The 20796-nt window shown below is 39.3% G+C and overlaps 1 protein-coding gene across 1 annotated transcript in view; it reads right to left on the reverse strand.

The window, feature by feature from the left end:
- Nucleotides 1-20796, reverse strand: part of si:dkey-215k6.1 (transmembrane protein 132D) — a 431446-nt gene that overhangs the window by 83722 nt on the left and 326928 nt on the right. The window contains exon 5 of the mRNA XM_047381596.1: nucleotides 17468-17663. Coding sequence (XP_047237552.1) covers nucleotides 17468-17663 — 196 coding nt within the window. The remainder of the gene's footprint in view (nucleotides 1-17467; nucleotides 17664-20796) is intronic.

Raw genomic sequence — 20796 nt, forward strand, 5'->3', positions numbered from 1 at the left:
TGAGTCTCTGAGTTACGCTGTTTTTTTCAGTCACTTCAAGGAAGTCTTTGATCAACCACTCCAACAGGAGACAGCTGCTAAGAAGTTACTTACCCTCAAACAGGGAAAGAGGGCATTGGCGGAGTTCGCCATCGACTTCCGGGTGGCAGCACAGGAGGTGGGTTGGGATGAAGCGGCACTCAAGGGTATTTTTGTGAATTCCCTTACAGATCAGATAAAGGACCAGTTGGTTTTAAGAGATTAACCTGTGAGACTGGATGATTTAATCAAACTGTCAATCCGTATTGACAACCGCCTAAGAGAGAGACAAGCAGAGAGGAATCATAAGTCAGAGTGGCAGCACTTTATGGCACCTCGGACTGCTTACCTTGATACACCCACTTCCTCTTCGGAGGGATCTGTGGAACCTGAGCCTATGCAGGTTGGTCACACTCGTCTCTCTCCTGAAGAGCGACAACGTCGTTTTGGGGCTGGTCTTTGTTTGTATTGTGGACAAGGTGGACATTATGTTGCAAGATGCCCTAAGAAGGGAAAAGAGGGGGCTCGTCAATAGGTCAGGGGACTTTGATGAGTATGTCCGATTTTTCCCCTATATCTCGTCTGTGTTTTCCAGTCACTATTATTATTGGCCAAGAAAAGTGTCCAGTGGATGCTTTTATTGATTCTGGTGCGGAACAGAATCTTATTTCCTTGGATCTAGTTGACAAACTTAAGATACCTTCTCAGTCTCTCAACCACCCCCTTTCTGTTTCGGGCATCACTGGTCAAACCATATCTCAGGTGAAGTTTAAAGTGCCCCACCTTCACATCATTACCTCAGGTAACCACCATGAATGGGGTGAGTTCTTTGTTGTCTCCTCTATCTCCCCACAATTGGTTCTAGGATTTCCGTGGTTGCAGAGACATAATCCCGCGATTAATTGGGTGGAGGGCAGAGTAGAGAAGTGGAGTGATTACTGTCTCCAGAATTGTCTAAAGACTGCTGTCTCTCACTCTAGCAAACAAATTGAACCACCTGAGCCTGTTGATCTGTCTAAGATTCCTCCTGAATACCACAATCTTGCATCTGTTTTTAGTAAACAGGGGGCTCTTTCTTTACCCATGCATCGCCCCTATGACTGTGCTATTGATCTCCTTCCAGGTGCTCCGTTACCATCCAGCAGACTATACAATCTCTCTGGACCGGAGAGAAGAGTCATGAAGGAGTACATTGAGGATTCCTTAGCATCCGGGATCATTCGGCCATCTACCTCCCCCGTTGGCGCCAGCTTCTTCTTTGTGGGGAAGAAAGACGGCACATTAAGACCCTGCATTGATTATAGGGGGTTGAATCAAATCACAATCAAAAATAAGTACCCCTTACCACTCATTGATTCTATACATGACCAATTACACTCTGCCAAGATTTTTACCAAGCTCGACCTGCGCAATGCATATCATCTGGTTCGGATCCGAGAGGGTGACGAGTGGAAGACAGCTTTCAAGACTCCCCTGGGACATTTTGAATATTTGGTGATGCCTTTTGGATTGACTAACGCACCCGCTGTTTTTCAGGCTCTTATAAATGACGTTCTCCGTGATTTCCTCAACCTCTTTGTGTTTGTTTATCTGGATGATATTTTGATTTTCTCTCAGAACATTGATCAGCATCACCAGCATGTCAGGACCATACTCCAGAGGCTTTATGAAAACCAACTCTTTGTAAAAGCCGAAAAATGTGAATTCGGTGTTTCTTCTGTGACCTTCTTGGGTTTTATTTTTGAAGCAGGCAGGTACAGAACGGATCCTGAGAAGACCAAGGCAGTGGCAGAGTGGCCTACTCCAACGGATCGCAGGCAACTCCAAAGGTTCTTAGGTTTTACAAATTTTTATAGAAGGTTCATAAAGAACTACAGTCAGGTCACTGTGCCTCTCACTCAACTCACCTCCTCTCTGAAAACGTTCCATTGGACTCCTGAGGCAGAGAAAGCTTTTTGCAAATTGAAAACTTTATTTTCTTCTGCACCCATTCTGACTCATCCTGATCCTAGTGCGCAATTCGTTGTGGAGGTTGATGCTTCTGACATTGGAGTAGGGGCCATCTTGTCTCAACGTTCTCCTATAGACAACAAGGTGCATCCTTGTGCTTATTTTTCTCGTCGTTTGTCGTCAGCAGAGCAGAATTACGATGTGGGAAATCGAGAGCTTCTGGCTATCAAGTTGGCGCTTGAGGAGTGGCGGCATTGGTTAGAGGGGGCGGAACTCCCTTTTCTCATTTGGACTGACCATAAAAACCTCTCTTACATCCAAAATGCCAAGAGACTTAACTCCAGACAAGCCCGTTGGTCCCTGTTTTTTGCTCGTTTTAATTTTTCTATCTCTTACAGACCCGGCTCCAAGAACATCAAGCCCGACGCTCTCTCTCGCCAATTTTCTCATTCTGAGCAATCCAAGACTGAAGCTTCCATCTTACCGGAATCCTGCATTGTGGGCGCCCTCACCTGGGCCATTGAAAAGGACATCAGGGAGGCACAACAATCTGAACCAGACCCAGGTACTGGTCCTGTAGGCAAACTGTTCGTTCCGAACTCCGTCATCAATAAAGTTCTGGATTGGGTTCATAATAATAAACTTACCTGTCATCCGGGGATTAATCGTATGATCACTTTTACCAAGAGGTATTTCTGGTGGCCCACTATGAATCCCGACATTAGAGAGTTTGTCGCAGCTTGTTCCACATGTGCCCGTAACAAGAACTCAAATCAACCTCCTGCCGGTCTTCTTCAACCTCTGTCTACCCCCAGTCGCCCATGGTCCCACATCTCTATTGACTTCGTCACTGGTCTCCCGCCATCTGACGGAAACACAGTCATCTTTACCGTTGTTGATAGATTCTCTAAGACTGTTCATTTTATTCCCTTAACTAAGCTTCCGTCTGCATTGGAGACTGCTCAACTTCTGGTTCTTCATGTCTTCCGTATTCATGGCATGCCCTTGGATATTGTCTCTGACCGAGGCCCGCAGTTCATTTCACAAGTCTGGAAGGAGTTCTGTAGGGCTATTGGTGCTACCGTAAGCCTTTCATCTGGTTACCACCCTCAGTCTAATGGGCAGACTGAGAGATGCAATCAGGAACTGGAAGTAGCATTGAGATGTGTGATTAATGACAACCCTTCTTCCTGGTGTAGACATCTCACTTGGATAGAATATGCCCATAATATTCATACTTCCTCTGCTACTGGTTTATCTCCCTTTGAGATTTCTCTGGGCTATCTACCTCCATTATTCCCCAGTATTGAACCTGACACTGTTGTCCCCTCTGTTCAGCATTATATCTCCAGGTGTCGTAAGATCTGGCGTCAGACCAGGAGGACACTTCTACGCACTTTGGAACAGAATAAAAGGTTTGCTGACCGTCACCGTTCCACTGCACCGGTCTACTGCATTGATCAGAAGGTCTGGCTCTCCACCAAGAATATTAAATTAAAGGATACTACTCGAAAGTTGGCCCCCCGTTTCATCGGTCCTTTTGTCATAGAAAGGATCATCAACCCTTCAGCGGTGAGACTCAAGTTGCCAGCTTCTATGCACATTCATCCTACCTTTGATGTTTCACAGATCAAGCCAGTCTCGGAAAGTCCCCTGAATCCACCCACCAATCTCCCTCCCCCTGTTCGTCTCATTGATGACCATCCAGCTTACACAGTCAATCGTATCCTGGATGTTCGACGTAGGGGGCGTGGTTTTCAGTACCTTGTGGAATGGGCTGGATATGGACCTGAAGAAAGAACCTGGGTACCTTGTTCTCTTATCCTGGACCCTGCTCTCATTACATCTTTTTACAGACGTCATCCGGAGAAACGTTCGGGATTGCCTGGAGGCAATCGTTGAGGGGAGGGTACTGTGAGATCTCTGCTGGCTGGTTCTGGCACTTCATTGTTCTCAGCTGCAACTCATCCAGCTAATGAGCTCATGGCTTTTTAAGACAGCTGCTGACACAGTCTGTTGCTGGAACATAGTCTCTGTTATGTGGACTTCTGTCAACCTGCCTGATCGCTTGTTGTCCTGCCTTCCTGTCGATCTGCCCATCTGTCTGCCTGCCTGTCGCCATATAGAACTCTTCTTCAGGAAATCTGCACTGTAAATATTTCCACGGCCAGAACACTCTCTCTCTGCTCGGATCCTTGGGGCTTCCTCATCCTCTGGCTTCTAACAACTCTAATCAAGGTCTACCTAAGTTGGAACAATAAAACCTCATTTCAATCTAATTCTGTGCATCGAATCTGTGTCATCTTCTGATTTGGTTATATTTCGACAACCTGAGTAAATATTTGATATAATGTTTGAAGCTGTGTAGAAAACGGCCAACATCTTCCATTTGTTGAAAAGCCTAGTATATCCTTATTCTCATTTTAAGCAGATGGATAAGTTATATTCAAATGTTTTCATACGGAATATAACATGCATTGGCTCTAATGCATCTATGTGTTTGGAAATAAAAGCTGTAATGTTTTTAAGCAAGACATATACTTGATTAGTAACAACCTAAAACAAGCACAAAAAAAACTGACAATCATGGATTGGCCTCCCCAAAGCATAGCTGTAAATATTACTGAAGCAGTAAGGGAGCATCCTGACATAGATAAGTTTTGAAGCTCCTTTCAAAAGTTGAGAAAGATTCAGAAGAAAAAGCTTGCTTTTAAGTTCCAATTTTGTTGAAAATCTAAGATAGGCATACTATTAATATTTAAAATTGGGGTTTTTTGTAGGTCATTTTGCCATTCAGGATATCTTTTGCCAGCATGTGTAAAATATAGTTATTTCTGTTCCTGGAACTAATCCAGACATCCAAAAGACTGTTTGTGTCTTAAAGGATGACCTAAGAGAGAACAATTAATCTATGACACAATCAAATGCATTCCTCGTTTTGGCATGTGTTATTGTGTTTGTATGTATTTTTTGGCGCCAGGGTCTAGTGAATAGTTTAATTTAGTCTTAGATGTTGTTGTATCTCTGCAATAGTAGATCATTTATAGCTCAAAGTTATTCATGCAGACCATCAACAAATAATAATAAAAAAAACTTAGTTTGACATCATGCAAAATAGAGACATATTTTGCAAGGATTTTAAAGGCAAAAATAAAATGTGACAGGTATGGCATCTTTTTGTAGTGTTGAAACCTAATTGCCTAGTTTTTATGAGTTCTAGTGAGAGGTCCCATGAACAATTTAAATAAGGTCCCATTGAAGTAAATGAACTGTGACTTGAACTGATACTGTAATTTACCTGAGCGACAGGCCAGTGGAACAAAAGTCAATAGTGTTTACTAAAATAAGCAGTGACTGACTTTCTATTGTTAAGACTGTTCTGTCATCAATATCCGTTTAATTCCTCACGTCTGTTACTTTAAATAAAAACTATGTTTGTCTATTGCCTGAGGCTGGTTTAAATGACTTGGCTGAAAGCAGTAAAAAGTTTATGTCGCGTTTGACACAAGGAAAAGAAGAGAAACAGCAGCAAAATGTCTGTACCTGCATTTGTGGAAAATGTCTTTGTAGTTTCTTGAAAACTACAATGGGGCATGTTTTGTCTTATTTATTAAACAACAACAAAAGTTTTGTATTTTGAACTTTCAAAAGTCTCTCTTTTGCTCTCAAGTTCTGTCTAATTATTTTTCTACAAAACAAACTATTTACAATTTTTTGAGTTTTGCCATTTAGCACTGCTTATTGTTTTAATGTTTAGATTCCTGAAAATTGCTTGCTGGCTGATTATCCACTGCAGATTTCCTGATTTCTTGATGCTTCTTTTCATTTATATTATTGAAATCCCCCTATACTTGTTGAAAACTGAATAATTTGAAGTCTATCTGCACTCCAGGGTTTGCTTATTTCACCTTAGATGAGGCTGCTGAATTTGCATTTATTGCATTTGTGTTGGCAACACCTCAGAGCGATCTGCAGCACCAAACCATAAAAAGAATCATAAAAATGAGACAGATTGCAGCAAGGTTTAGAAAGTGAAAGAAATATGTGAACAAAAAGTGTAATAAGGTTTGGATATTGAAAGGAAGTGAGCTGACAGGATAAGTAAAGAGAAAGGTACAAAAAAGCCAAATCCAAATATTTAAGACAAGATTGAAGGAGGTTAAATGAGAGAAAGACAAGAAGTGAAAACAGGAGAAAAGGTTAGGGAGTGACAGAAACAGATAACGGTGCTGACACCTGGGCAAGCTGCCTAGACTAGAAAGGAGTTTTGCGTGTGTGAATTGCCAGGGATAAATGGCTATTATCACTATGACAATGTTAATTACAGGCAGACTATTAGGCTCGAGGAGAGCCGCCTCATCTATTTGGTTATAGTGCAGCTGTGTGTGAATGTGTGGATTTCTGAGTGTATGTCTATACTAATTATCTTTTGTTAAGTGTCCATCTGGGTAGGTGTATGTTTGTGTGGTTAAAAAAACAAATCTATGTTAGACAGAGTAATTACTCTAGATAAAGGGCTGGTTTAAATGTTGAAATGTTTCATGTGATTTATATGACTTCTGGCATACTATCTATAAACTGAGCAGGAGACATTTCAGCTCAACTTTTGGGAAATATTTAGGACTTTTGTAAACCATGCTTTCAAAGTAAAAAATTATTTGCAAACAGAAAATTGAAATTTTCTTCCAGCTTGTCTTAAAAACATTTTTAAATTAAGAGTGAATGCAAATCAGTTAGACAGAGTAACAAGTAGGGTTTCCAATATGGGATCAAAAAAGCGATTTTCACTTGATGATGATGATAAGGCTTTATTTTCAGCATGCTTGTTAATGAAGAGAAAACAGCAAATAACATCAAATAATAATAATAATAAAAAGAAGAAGAAAGGGAAGAACAAAAATAATTAGAATTACCAAAAGTATCTATGTTTGCTAAATGCCAGAATATTTACTGAGATGAATTTGTAAAGATTTTTGTTTTGCCTTTTTCAAATTAAGAAGTTTACATACATTCCCTTAGTATTTGATAGAATTCAAACTGTATGATGATTAAACTGTATGGTCAAATCTTTTGTGTATTCTTGTGCACATTTTCAATATAGTATGGATTTTGGCCTTGAGTCAAGTGTCTAGGCCACCTTGCTTACACACACCTTTTTGGCTCCAGCAATAAATTTTGTATGGGATTGAGATCAGAGCTCAGTGATAGTTTCTCCAAAACATTAACTGTGTTGTCCATTTAGAAGACCATTTTTGTCCAGGCTATAACCCAGCTGATGTCATGAGCCGTTGCTTAAGAATTTCCACTCAATTTTCTTTCCACAGAAGATGAGGCCATCTTCTTTATGAAGTGCACCAGTCCCTCATGCAGCAAAACAGTCATACAACATGATGCTCCATACTTCCCAGATGGAATGTTTCTTTCAGGCTTGATTATGGCCAAATACCTCAATTTTTGTTTCAACCGACTAAGGGCAGGTCTTCAAAAATAAGTAGAAACTATACAATGAGGAAAACAGAGATGAATCTGAAAGGCACTGTTTGTCATGTAACCAATGCATTCATGGGAGGGTGAATATAGGCAAGTTTAAATTTCATGTTTGTCAAGTCTACCAACTGGTGGGTTGACAACAATGTGGCAATGTGTATAAAGTACTTAAATGTGTGAATGCATGCTAGGAGCGTCTTAAAATGGTTTTAACAAAGTGCGGATGGAATAACGATTTACACTAGCAACCCGTTTTATCCATTTTTAAGACTTAAGTAGAAAAGCAACTTAAGCAGTGTCACCAACTTTACCTACTGCCCTATTATTATCATCATCTACTTATTAACTTACCATTATTAAGTTTTGAAGATAAATTGAGTGAATGTCTGTGTCTGAAGGTTTACAGTTGAAATACTGGAGCTCACAATAATGTTTTTTATACTCACATTACAGTTAGGTTTGGTGTTGTTTAACTCAATATTTTTGGAATTGATAACTTGTGCATTGTTATTCAGCAAACAACTGTATACAGCTTTCTTTAGAAATGTACAGGTTTTCAATGTTATTTCAGTTGTGGGTTTATTAGCATTTGCCTGTTGCATTGATTATTTTCTTTAATCCTTTACCTTTTTTTGCATGTGAATAATTTTTTATTTCTTGCAGTTAACTCTAGAAATTCTGTCTCAGTTGCCATTAACCATAGTTGGAGGCTTAAGTAGGTATCTGTTTGAAACCAAGCTGTTTTATATCTCTTTATTAAGAGTTAAATCAAATGTAATCAGGAAGTTTGAAACAGTAAAGTATAAAATGTTCTAAATGAGATGGGGGAAAATGTTTGAGTCCTCAATGATTATTTCTTAGTAATCTTCTACTTTTTCTTTACTTAAACATTAAGTTAAACATTAAACATTTTCTTTCAAAAATGTTAATACTGTGCATCTAAATGTAACTGTAATGTATTAATTGAATGTTTCACATAGTAGAGAAAAATAAAACGTTACTGACAGTGCTATGCGTCAGGTCCTCATTACCCTGTTCTCCGAGTCCATTTCTGGTGACCCAAGTGTATTCTTAGCCTCTTCACCTCTACGACCATTTTCAAACCGTTTCTGTCTTCTCTACCCGCCTGTCGGACATGACACTAATTGGAGCTCCTAATGAAGTACTAACAAGTCTGTAGGGTATCTGAGAGTCAATCGCCCTATTCCTGAGTCAATTAGGACACACCTAACCTCAGTGCTTCCTTAAATGCAGGGCAAGCAAAGGTTGCATCTGCGGGCAAACACAAATAACCCACAAACAGCCTACACACCTACAAAGTGCCTAATATACTTGGGGACAGAGCTCAGTTTATCACGTGTTAATACTGCACACTAGTTATTACAGGCAATTTGTAGGAGAGCGTTAAGACTTTTATGCAGCATAGTCAATGAGAATGCAAGTAAAACAATTTTACTCTATATTAAATGCTACAGTGTGTGCAGTGTGTGTGCATCACTATACAAGCCCCTTATTTGGGAGTGTTATTTGCATCTTTTAAAATGCTGAGTGACCATAAAACACCTTAAAATAATATGTATCACTTGATAAACTGTAAGGTACAGCCTCTTGCAAAAGTATTGATTCCTTTTGAATGTTTTTTTTTTTTTTTTTTACATTTTGTGATGTTACAACCACATATGTTGATTTATCTTCTTAGGATTTTCAGAAAATAATACATGTCTTTCAAATCTGCAACCAGCTGCCTTCAGAAGTTAACTAATCAGTAGGCAGACTCCTAATCTCTCTTTATAAATAGGGTTCTGTAAAGGCCTCAGAGGTTTGCTAGGGAACATTTGGGAACAAACAGCCCAAAGAATGCCAAAGAACACAGCAGAAAGGTCAAGGATAACATTGTGGAGAAGTTTGAAGCAGGGTTTTGCCAAAAAAAAAAAAAAAAAAAGCCACGCTCTGAGAACATCTCTCATAGTACTGTGCATTTAATTGTCCAAAATAGGAGTATGCAAACTTTTATGCCTCCTGAGCCATGGCTATACTTTAACAGTGCTAACAAATGTAAATCTCACAGTGTGGCATGGATTTGCATTCAGCCTGTCTGGGTCAATACTCTGTAAAACCAAATGTTTCTGCAATTACAGCTGCAAGTCTTTTGGGGTATGTCTCTACTGGTGTTACGCATCTAGAGACTGAAGTGCTTGGCTGTTCTTCTTTGCAAAATAGCTTAAGGTCTGTCATATGTGATGAGAACATATGTTGAAAGTAATTTCAGTCAGTCAAATATGGTCACTCACATGAATATGCTTTGATCAAAACTATTAGATTGTAGGTGTGGCTTGATGTTAAGTATCTGACTGGAAGGAGCATGATACTGCTACCACCATGTTTAACAGTAGTGATGGTTTTTCGTCTGACTAGAGCACTTTCTTACATATGATTGCTGAGTCTTTTATATGACTTTTTGAAAATTTGCAAATGGGAAATTTTGTTGCTTGCTTTATGCCAAGGTTCTATAAATCTAGACCCGATTTGTGAAGAGCATAACAAATAGTTCTGCCAACAGTTTCTCCCCTCTGAGCTTTGGAACTCTCTTCGTTCAACTGGTAACTTCAGGGGGACATGCCCTAGAATGTTTGCAATTGTGTGGTCTTCTTTCTATTTTCAGATGATTGATTGAAAGGCGCTCCAAGAGATATTTAGGGCTTGGGATTTTGTTTTATAACCTAACCCAGCTTTGATCTTAATGTCTGACCTGTCTGGTGTGTTCCTTGATCTTCATGATGCTGTTGACTAATTTTCTCTAACAAACTTTTGTGGACTTGACGGCATAGTTGTATTTATACTGAAATAAGGTTACACAAATGTAGACTATTTACTTAGTAGCACTGTATTGTATTCACTGAATACAAATTTATACCACATTTTTCAGTTTTTTTATTTCAAGATGATTTATCCTTCTTCTTCCACTACAACACAATTATCCACTGTTTTGTGTTGGTCCATCACATCAAATTCCAATAACATACATATAAGTTGGGGAACAAATACTTTAGTAAGGCATGTTAGCTTATTTAAAACAGCATGCTTTCAAACAAATTCAGTTTAACTGAAAGAGGAAACTTTATATTTGTATTTTTATTTTTGTCTGTCATCGAACTACACAGAAAGTCTAACTTAAACAGCTGACATTTTGCTTTCCTTTTCCCAAATTAATAAAATGAGAAAACACAGATAGATGGGGAGAAGGGTGAGACAGAAATAGATGGAGAAAGCTGGAAGGTAAGAGTGAAGAGTCAAAGACAGAAAGACAAGGGGGAGAGGCAAAGAAGAAATCGAATGGGGGTAAGGCACTACAAAATGAAGAATCAAACAGAAAGAGAAGAACGATAGAGCAGGAGGGAGGAGGGATGAAGACATTTGGTAGATATGAAAGCTAACAGGCCATCCAACTATGCGCACACACACACACATACACACAAACACACACACACAACACTCTTGTAAAGATCCCAGGGAGAATTGTACTTTCAATTTCAAGAGCCCTAATTGGATTAGAACTGCCTAGCTCTGGTCTCCTCTCTCACTGTTTACATTAGTCTGTGTCTCATCATTTTCTCCCTTCCACTTTGCTTCTGTTCATTTGAAGGACTACCATGCGATGCACTACAACTCCACTGGACCCTTCTTTTTCTTTCCATCAATTGTTCTTTCATTTCGGAAAATTAGTTTTATTTGAAATCACTAAATACTAAAATTGTCACAAAGCTTAATTTATTTCTTTGTGACGACATAGTTCCTTCATGTCACTGGCCACAACAATAATTATAGATAACAACACAGTCACTGCATTTTGTTGAACAATCCTGAAAGAAATTCTGCATCTCACTCAAAAATAGAAGATGTCAGAGTACATACACATAAAAATACATACGTACGTATTTATGCATATGTCCATACCTTCCAATTCTAGTTACTGAATAAAACAGTACAGTCAGGTTCAGTGATTTATGCCAACAGGGAACAAAGGAAACCCACAAGAGTGCATCAAGTAATTGTCTTTGCAGCATTCCCTCCTCCTGAATGAACATTAAGTTGTTAACTTTGTAGCAATCCCTCATACTAAGCATGCACGGGTGAGAGTCAAAAGGAAAACTCCCTTTAACAGTAAGAAACCTGTAGGAAGATCTGGTTCTGTGTAGGCAGCCATCTGCGCACCCGACTAGGTCATGTTATTATCAAATGAAAGCTGCTTTTTATATTTACCAAGAAAATCTTTGCATATTTGATATAAAAATTGTTTGATGGATGGGGCGCTGGTGCTGCGTACAAACCCAAACATACATCCAAGGTCATTAAGAACTATCTTCAACGTAAAGAAGAACAAGACTTAATGGAAGTAATGGTATGGCCCCAATAGATCCCTGATCTCAACATCATGGAGTGTGTCTGGGATTACATGAAGAGACAAAACGATGTGAGAAAGCCTACATCCACAGAAGATCTGTGGTTAGTTCTCCAAGATGTTTGGAACAACCTACCAGCCGAGTTCCTTCAAAAACTGTGTGCAAGTGTACCTAGAAGAATTGATGCTGTTTTGAAGGCAAAGGGTGGTCACACCAAATATTGATTTGATTCAGATTTCTCTTTTGTTCATTCACTGCATTTTGTTGATTGATGAAAATAAATGATTAATGCTTCCATTTTTTAAAGCATTCCTTGTTTACAGCATTTTTTCACACCTGCCCAAAACATTTGCACAGTACTGTATATCTTAGACTTGCTATATTACTTCATTTTTACAGCAGGCAATTCAAACTTTTTCACCCTTGCTCCACATGCAAGTACTACAGATAATATCCAAATAAAATTGTACCTTGTGAACCTTCAGATTTGAATGACCTTTGGTTTGTTTGACTACTGAGCAGTTTTACAAGTGGTTTTAAAGCTGCACTTGCATTGTCAACATCAAGATCTATATACATCTATATAGACACGTCAAATATTTATAACATAAACACTGCGAAGAGAAAATTTATGTAACATTAACATTTCAACACATTATTTGTTCCACTTTATTTTACTTTCTCCTATTTCCATAGAAAGAATTGTTCCCTCATTCTGCTCATTTTATCTTTGAGTCTTTTATGCTCTCTATACCCCTAATTTCCAAGTTTAACCTTTTGTCACCATAAATCTCAGTGAGTCTGAGTAACTTAAAATCAAGTTTGACTGTTCGATCTGAGATTTTACAGACATTTGCTTAATTATCTGAAGAGGTTGTTTTCAGAGAGGTTACAAATCAATGTTGCTTTTTCTTTGTAGATGTATGTAGAAGCATGTAGAAGTGTTTAACTTCAATCATAGGTACTCTTCAACTGTTAGTGAGGGAATCTAAAACAAAAATCCAGAAGATCACATTGTGTGATTTTTGAGTAATTAATTAGCATGAACCATGCATACCGAGCATGATTTCATTAACAGATTATTGATATTTCAGTTTCTTTTTTATCACCGACTAACCTCTTTTCACACATAACCAATCAGAGGAGGGAAATTAAGAAACCACTTAAGATAACTGCTCTGCTAAGAGGTCTGCATATGCTCATACACACAGGCATCTTTAAGAAAAAAAATTATAAACAAGTGCTCTAATTATGAATTAATTACATTGTAAAGCCTCAGAGAGGGGTGAAACTCTGTGGAGAAATAAAGTCGGATGAAGACAGAGGATGAAGATGACACAAGGGCACACAGAGTAGCAACAGGACGGATGGGAATAAAAAAAAAAAGAGGAGTAGGCTTGATGTGAGGGAATATAGAGACAGAAGACTTCACACTGATTCCTATTCAATCAGCATACTCCATCCATCCATTTTCTATATCCGCTTCTTCTATACTGGGTCGTGGGGGAGCTGGTGCCTATCTCCAGCAATCTACGGGTGAGAGGTGGGGTACACCCTAGACAGCTTGCCAGTCCATTGCAGGGCAACACCGAGACACACAGAACAAACAAGCATGCACACACACATTCACACCAAAGGGTAATTTAGAGAGACCAATTTACCTACCAGTCATGTTTTTGGGCTGTGGGAGGAAGCCAAAGTACCCGGAGTACCCTTTTTTCTCAAATTATTTTTAAACTTTTCAGCTGTCTAAGTAAAATAAACATTAGAAATTCGTCTCTAGGTTTGAGTGGATTTGAATTAACTTATTTTTTGTGGTTGTATTTGATGACCTGTAATTTTTTTTTCATTTGTTTGTAAAATCCACATTCTGTTTCAAGTTTTGGCATTTAGTAAGTTCACTAAGTGATGCTTGTTTGTCAGCAAAGACATTTTGGCTAGCCCAAGCAGTTCATTGTTAAACAAATGAAATAATATACATTAACACTTGTTAAATAAAACATATGATAAGCATTTATTTTGATGCTGGGTTTAGGAGGAAATTACGGTTAATATTGGTTCAGGATTCTTTCTGAGTGCAGAAATAATTGACTAATCCTAATCGTGTTGAATTCAGTCAATTTATTATATCCAGTCTGTTAATGTCTGTGGTTCTCTCTCTCTTTGGCTCTCCTCTTGCCTCCCCTTTCAGCTACCCCTAACAACTCTCCCTCCTCACCCCTCATCTCAAGATTAAACCAATTTTATATGCCCCACAGAAGACAAATTACTCCTAATAATCCCTCGTTTCTTGGAGAGGGATTCTTTCGTCCCAGCTCTGTCAAGAGACCAGAGCCTTAATGGATATATGGAATTAGGGGGAAAATGCTGGAGATGGATCAGTGATGACAGAGAGTATTCTGATTCTCATTTTTGCTTCCCAAAAAAAAAGAAAGCCTTTCTGTACTAACACATCAGCCCTCTTGATGAGCTGACTCTTGACAAGAGAGGGGATAGCTGATGGCTAATGTGGATTTTGAATCACATAAACAGTTGAAGCAGAAAAAATTTTTTCAAAGCCAGCATACAAAGCCACTGATGCAATTATGTGTGGCGCAACGCTTTCAGGTACTTTAAACAGCTGTGAGCAAGACTTAATATTTTACTGTAGTTGTATTTCAGGTGTTTCACAAATTGTGATCCTCTGATGTGAAACTGGCTAAACTGAAAGATGTAAAACTATTTGAAAGCTTTCACATCTATCTTGCTTTGAAGTTACACCTCTAGCTCTTAATTCTATTCATTTACTCTTCCTCCTCTCAAAGGCCCAGCAAAAAATGACACTTTCATCTTGGCGACCTATCACAATGACCCCTCTTAGTGACAGACACCTTAAACAACCAACCAATAATCAACACCTGGTGAGCCAGCTCTAGTAAACAAATCAGGAAGCCCAAATTGCTTGTAATAACAGCCATTTTGATGCTTTTACCGATGGGGAAAGGCAAAAGATAGATGAAGGGAGAGAAAGTAAAATTGGATGTGTAGATATGTGTATACAAAGATAACTGTGGCTGTTCTTCAATTCATGCTGAAGAAGAAACAGTATTTCAGTATAGAAGTCTGCAGAAATAGTCTGCATAGAAGTAATTTTTTATCAGTGGCATATTAAAAAGCTCTTTGCATGATCATTATTTTGTCTTCAAGTGAATATAGCAAATTGTGCAGCTGAAAGACATTGGGTAACTTGTTTTGTCAGTAAAAAAAGCAGCCTTTTATTTTTTGCTTTCGTTACTATTATAATAGGTTTAGATTTAACTGCTATCAGTTTCATAGTACTGCTACCTTAACGTGGTGGGGAGGTTTGAGTGCCTGGATGGTCTTAGAAGCTATGTTGTCTGAGGCTGAATGTCCTTGGTAATGTCTCCCATGACAAAAAGATTCTGGGTGACAAGCAAAAGAAGAGCAGTACATAACCCTTCATGGCGTTGATAAAAACGAGGCACGAGGCAAGAGCCTGAGCTTTTGGGTGAGGTTGAGAGATACCGGCTAGAAATAGTCGGGCTCACCTCAACACAGCCTGGGTTCTGGAACCCAGTTCCTTGAGAGAGGTTGGACTCTCTTCTACTCTGGAGTGACTCATGGGGGAGGCAGCGTGCTGGGGTGAGTTTGCTTTGCACCCCTAAGCTCAGTCGGGTCGTGTTGGGGTTTACTCCAGTTGAATGAGAGGGTTGCATCCCTGTGCCTTTGTGTCAAGGAGAGGAAGGGGAAGCTAAGTGGACTTGACAGGCCCAAGCATGTGGTGAAAGCTGCTGGAAACGTCTGGTGGAGCACTCAGTCAAGAATGTATTCAACTAACACCTCTGGGAGAGCTTTGCCCAGAATCTGGGGGAGGCTGGAGCCATTGATTTTGAGTGAACAAAGTTCTCAACAGAGTTTGACCATCCGGGAGGGTCTTGGAGAAGAGTCGCTGATCCTCTACATCGAGAGGAGTCAGCTGAGGTGACTCGGGCATTTGTTTCGAATGCCCCCTGAACATCTCCTTTAGGCTTGAGGCATGTGTCATGGCGTAGTGTGGTGGTGGACCCCAGAATGCAGACAGCAGGCAGAGTTGCGGTGAGTAAGGTTTTAATAAACTAAAACTCACTTTAGCAGTTGGTGGCATGCAGGAGTAAAACACAGGCAAACAGACAAGGACAGGTTTGGCACGACAGGCTTTGTAAAATAGGTTTGACATGAACTGATGAGCTGGGATATTTCCACAAGAAGTAAACAGAATAGAGGAGTATATATGGAGCATGGTGCAGGTGAAACGAAGAAACTGACTGTATGGTGCGGGTGGACCGAATGGAGCTGATTGCTATGACATACTGTGGCAAGGAGCTAACACAAAACATGGCTGGAACTAAATACTACAAGGACATTATCAAACAAAAAAAACTGGTAAAACTCCGCTTCCCCGAATGCACAGCATTAACCTACTTTCAAGATGGCCCCAGGAGGGAGGATTCACAGCTAGAATTCCCATGATATCATAGAAGAAAAATCCGCACCTGTTTGCTCTCTTTGCCCACAACCATCAACTGGTTGCATAGGAGGAGACATGCACAGGAGAATGTGAATGTCATATGGACTATTTTATTATAGTGATAATAAAATACAATATGTAGATCATGCAGTTTTTTGATTTGAAATGATAGTTTCCTTTTTGCTATTTTCAGAAAGCAAAAAGAAAAAAAAAGAAGAGGCTTGAAGAAGAACCTTAAGCAAAATTGCATTTTGTCACCAGGGCTTTGCTGTTTGAATGAGGGTTATCAGGCCAGATTAGTTCTACCTTTGTGGTAATGGAACTAGGAGCATTTCAAAAAGCATCCTCCATCTCATTTTCAGCCTGTGGTTTTTAGTTTCTTTAAACTAAAGCAGTTTTTTTCAGGAATGGGTGATGTAAATGTTAGCCTTACAGATGTTGCAAGCAATAACATGTTTTCTAAAGTTTTTTTTTTATTGCACTGCAACTAAAATATATTTTTATAAGTAGTTTTGTGATGCAGAAAAAAAAATTATAACTGAAAAATAACATTTACCGAAAAAATAAAAACCTACTACATGCAGTATTTTCAATAATGCTTAAATATTGGATGTTGAAATAGGCTACAAATCAAACATAAAACCCCACAATAAAACAAATTTTAACCTTATGAAAGAAAACAGTTTGCATACATAACATAGGTATATTTCCCTCAAAACCTTACTGAGACAATCCTCTGGATTGGCTCAGATTTATGTAGTATGACACATGCAAAGGGGCAGACAACTTAAACTGAAAATGAGAGTATGTGTCAACTATCACAGTACATGGTTGTGTCTTCTTGGCACTATTTTCTTTTATTTTGAAACCTCTCAGGGGCTAAAACTTGTGGTGTCTGAGAGTCCAGAAGGCTTGCAGCAAGGGGAAGAGGTAAGCAAAGTGACCTTTAATCTTTGGTTACTCTAAAGGAACAGACTGGGGGTATCATGTGGAGGTTAGAAGGAGAAGTAAGGAGATGAAAAATGGAATCTATTCAGGCATGAGAAATATGTGTGGCTGTGATCATAGATCTCTAATTGTTCTCATCTGTGAGAAAAGCTCTTACCTCTGCCAGTGGCACAATGCCCTGGATGTCGGCATTGCTAATGTAGAGGTGGGAAACCTTTTCTGTTTGCCTTGAAGCTGTCTGTAAGTTAGCGGGATATTCCACAGTCCAGTGCAGAGTTTGTGTTGGCACCAGATTAATCACGTTATCAACCTCAAAGTCCAGCTGCATCACCTCATATGAGGGACTCTCCAATCTATAAAGACAGAGACAGGATATCAGTTATTTGACATGTTTATTGAAGACTCATACAACTTTGCCAGGGCAAAGGGTTTGCTTTCTGATTGCTAGAGTGCACCATGTAAGGTTGTGGCCAAGCTTGGATGCTTTATAGATGGCTAATGTAACAATCCTATTGATGCTTATATTTCTCTTCAAATATTTCAAAGTAAGCACTGATGTATTCCCAAGCCAAATGGAATTTGACCCAAAGAATTCTTGTACGTGTATTCATGATGTCTTTAGGGCTGATGTTGTATGCAGTGTCTTTGTTTGAGAGTTCTTTCACACTAGATTAAGACAGCCCTTTGGTCCACAAGACCTCCACAACAGGTTGAAATTTACTGCATCATGTAAAATTCGGAAAACCTTCTTTAGTCTGAAGATAAACATGATGGTTCTGCATTCTTAGTACACAAATAGGTTTTTCCCAGCCATCCTACCAAAATGCTATCACAACAGGTATCAGCACTACACAAGGATCCTGAGAAGATGCAGATGGGGGAAGGAGGATTCTGAAATGAATGCTGCACGCCACTGGGAGTGTCACCCTGGGAAATGCACTTGTGCAATACTATGTGATGACATATTGGCAAGTGTAGTCAGAAATATTGGTGCACACAAAATGTGAAATATGTGTGTTTTCCTTAATCGCTCTAAGTCAATAACAATAACCTTCTAAACACTGAAGTTATTTGGTATGACTCACGCTACATGTATTGCATAATTATAGTATATGAGGTAGAGCTCTTTCTTTTTTCACCTTACATTTAGTAAATTGCATATTTGGGCTTTTCTTTGGCAGCCGTATAGGTACATTTTTGCCTTTGAAGTGCAACATAAAACAACTCCTCGATGAACCACCTCAGACCTCAACATGCTACCTTCTAAACAACCCCCTACAATAGCCCTACGGAAGCTTTGTTCACGCTCACACTGGGGAAGTCTCCCATGCCATTTTGAGTAATCGTGAGCCTAGTAAACATGCTTTTTATTTATTTTGTAAACATGCTTTTTATTTATTTAGTTTTTATTTCTAAAAAAATAAAGAGTATGTGTGTTTAAGGAAGCTAAATCCAGTAAAGTACAGGAAAAACTTAAATAATTTTTGGTAACACTGCTTAATACACCCCAGATCGCAGAATTTTAAAGGTTACTTTCCAAAAAGTAATACATTAGTTATGTACATCACCAGGTACTTTCTGGAAGTTACAAGGTTCTTACCTGAAACTGATCAGGTACTTTTCCTAAACTTTAAAGTCTACTTGACAAAACCTAGCGAGCAATTTATTATACTTTGGAAAGTACCTCTAGTCACCACATGATGCAACCTGGTTCCTAAATGTACTCAGCAAATTCTGGGAAAGTTATGGGTGAGTTTTATCAACATTCTAGAAAAGTACCTATTAGGTTTCAAGAAAATAATCAATACCTTCCAGGAAACTACACAGTAAATGTTGGGAAGATACCCAGAGAGTTCCAGGACAGTTCTAGGAGAAAACCCGGAAACATCAGAGAAAATAACCAGTAACTTCCTGGAAAGCACCTGGTAAGTTCTGGGAAAGTAAATCTATGGGAAGAAACTTGTGCCATCAGAAACTGAATTTGAATTTCTCAGACTGAATCTGCATTTGTGTAATATGAAATTAAATGCATTGGTTTGAAATTAATTTCACTTAACTGAAACTGAATTTAATGGTTTGAAACTGAATTCATTGATTTGAAACTGAATTTAATAATAATCATCTTTATTGGTCATTGCACATGTACATTACAACAAAATTTGTCCTCTGCATTTAACCCATCCCTTACAAGGAGCAGTGGGCTGCCATTGTGCAGCGCCCGGGGAGCATTTTGGGACTAAGGGTCTTGCTCAGGGACCCAGAGTGGCAGTCTGTGGGATACTAACCTGGCCCCTTGTGTCCCCTCCAGAATGCAAACCTCCTGTTCTAACCACTAGGCCACCATTTAATGGTTTGAAAACTGAATTTAATGGTTTGAAACTGAATTAATTTGTATTGAAAATGTATTTCGTTGTTTTGAAAATTCAGTTTGCCTACTTTCACTTTCAGTTCGAAAATTCAATTTCAGTTCTAAAATTCAGGTTTTTGTGTCACACATCCGGGTCCTTGAGGATAGCCTTAGATTAATCAAACACAGATTCATCGATTTACGTTTCACATCAGGTTAAACTTCCTTTACGGCATGTTGAGCTGGAGCAGTGCAGCTACATGAGCTTAGCGGATGTCCATCACCAAATCAAATCACCATCTATAAGAAATCCTGTAGACAAATGATGGTCAAACAGCAACACTTATGCTATCTGTAACTATTAGCTAAACATGCCAGATCAGCATGGTGCGGCCGGTGTTATGTCGGTCTGCGTTTCCCCTTCCTTTACCCCAGCATAAATCATGTTGCCTAGCAACAGTGCTAGCGTGAAGCACAGAGCTGTGAAGCAAACAATTTAAACACTAACATATTAGCTTTAGGAACAACATTTAAATCAGTTTATTTGTAGAGCATAAAAATAAAACCAAACATCAACATTAGATATCATCTGACTGAATTATATCTGTGTTTAACTTCCATTAATTGGGGAAACCCAGCAGGAGCTTGAAAACAACGTGCCGGGAGTCAGCTGTTCTCTCTGGGTTCATCGCACCTCAACGCCCCGGTCAGCTGTGCACTGGCGAGGCGAACCGGCTGTGAGTCCGGTGTCAGGGCAGCAGAAGCGGACGTCTCCGAACACGTCGGAGCATGTGTGGAATTAAGCGAAATCTTGATAAACCGAGCAGATATTTCAGGTTTACACAGCTACATTCTAGTCTAAAAACAAGTTCATTTTGTTTCACAGAAAGCACAATATATCCAACTTTGTTCACAGCTTTTCCCTCTCCTCCAGGCTTTGTTACTTCCGTTAGCACAATCTACTTTGACCCGCAATGAATCATGGGATAGGGTGGCCCACGAAGGATATGAAGAGACCCATCCTTCATATCTGGGGAAAAGAAAGACGCATTTGTCGGCCCTATTTGGAGGAGCCTGCGAAGCTGTAGACTTCATTGCCTCACAATGACGTAATCAGCCAACAAATGCATCCTTCAAAG

The sequence above is a fragment of the Girardinichthys multiradiatus genome, chromosome 12 (assembly GCF_021462225.1).
Source record: "Girardinichthys multiradiatus isolate DD_20200921_A chromosome 12, DD_fGirMul_XY1, whole genome shotgun sequence".
Lineage (NCBI taxonomy): Eukaryota > Metazoa > Chordata > Actinopteri > Cyprinodontiformes > Goodeidae > Girardinichthys > Girardinichthys multiradiatus.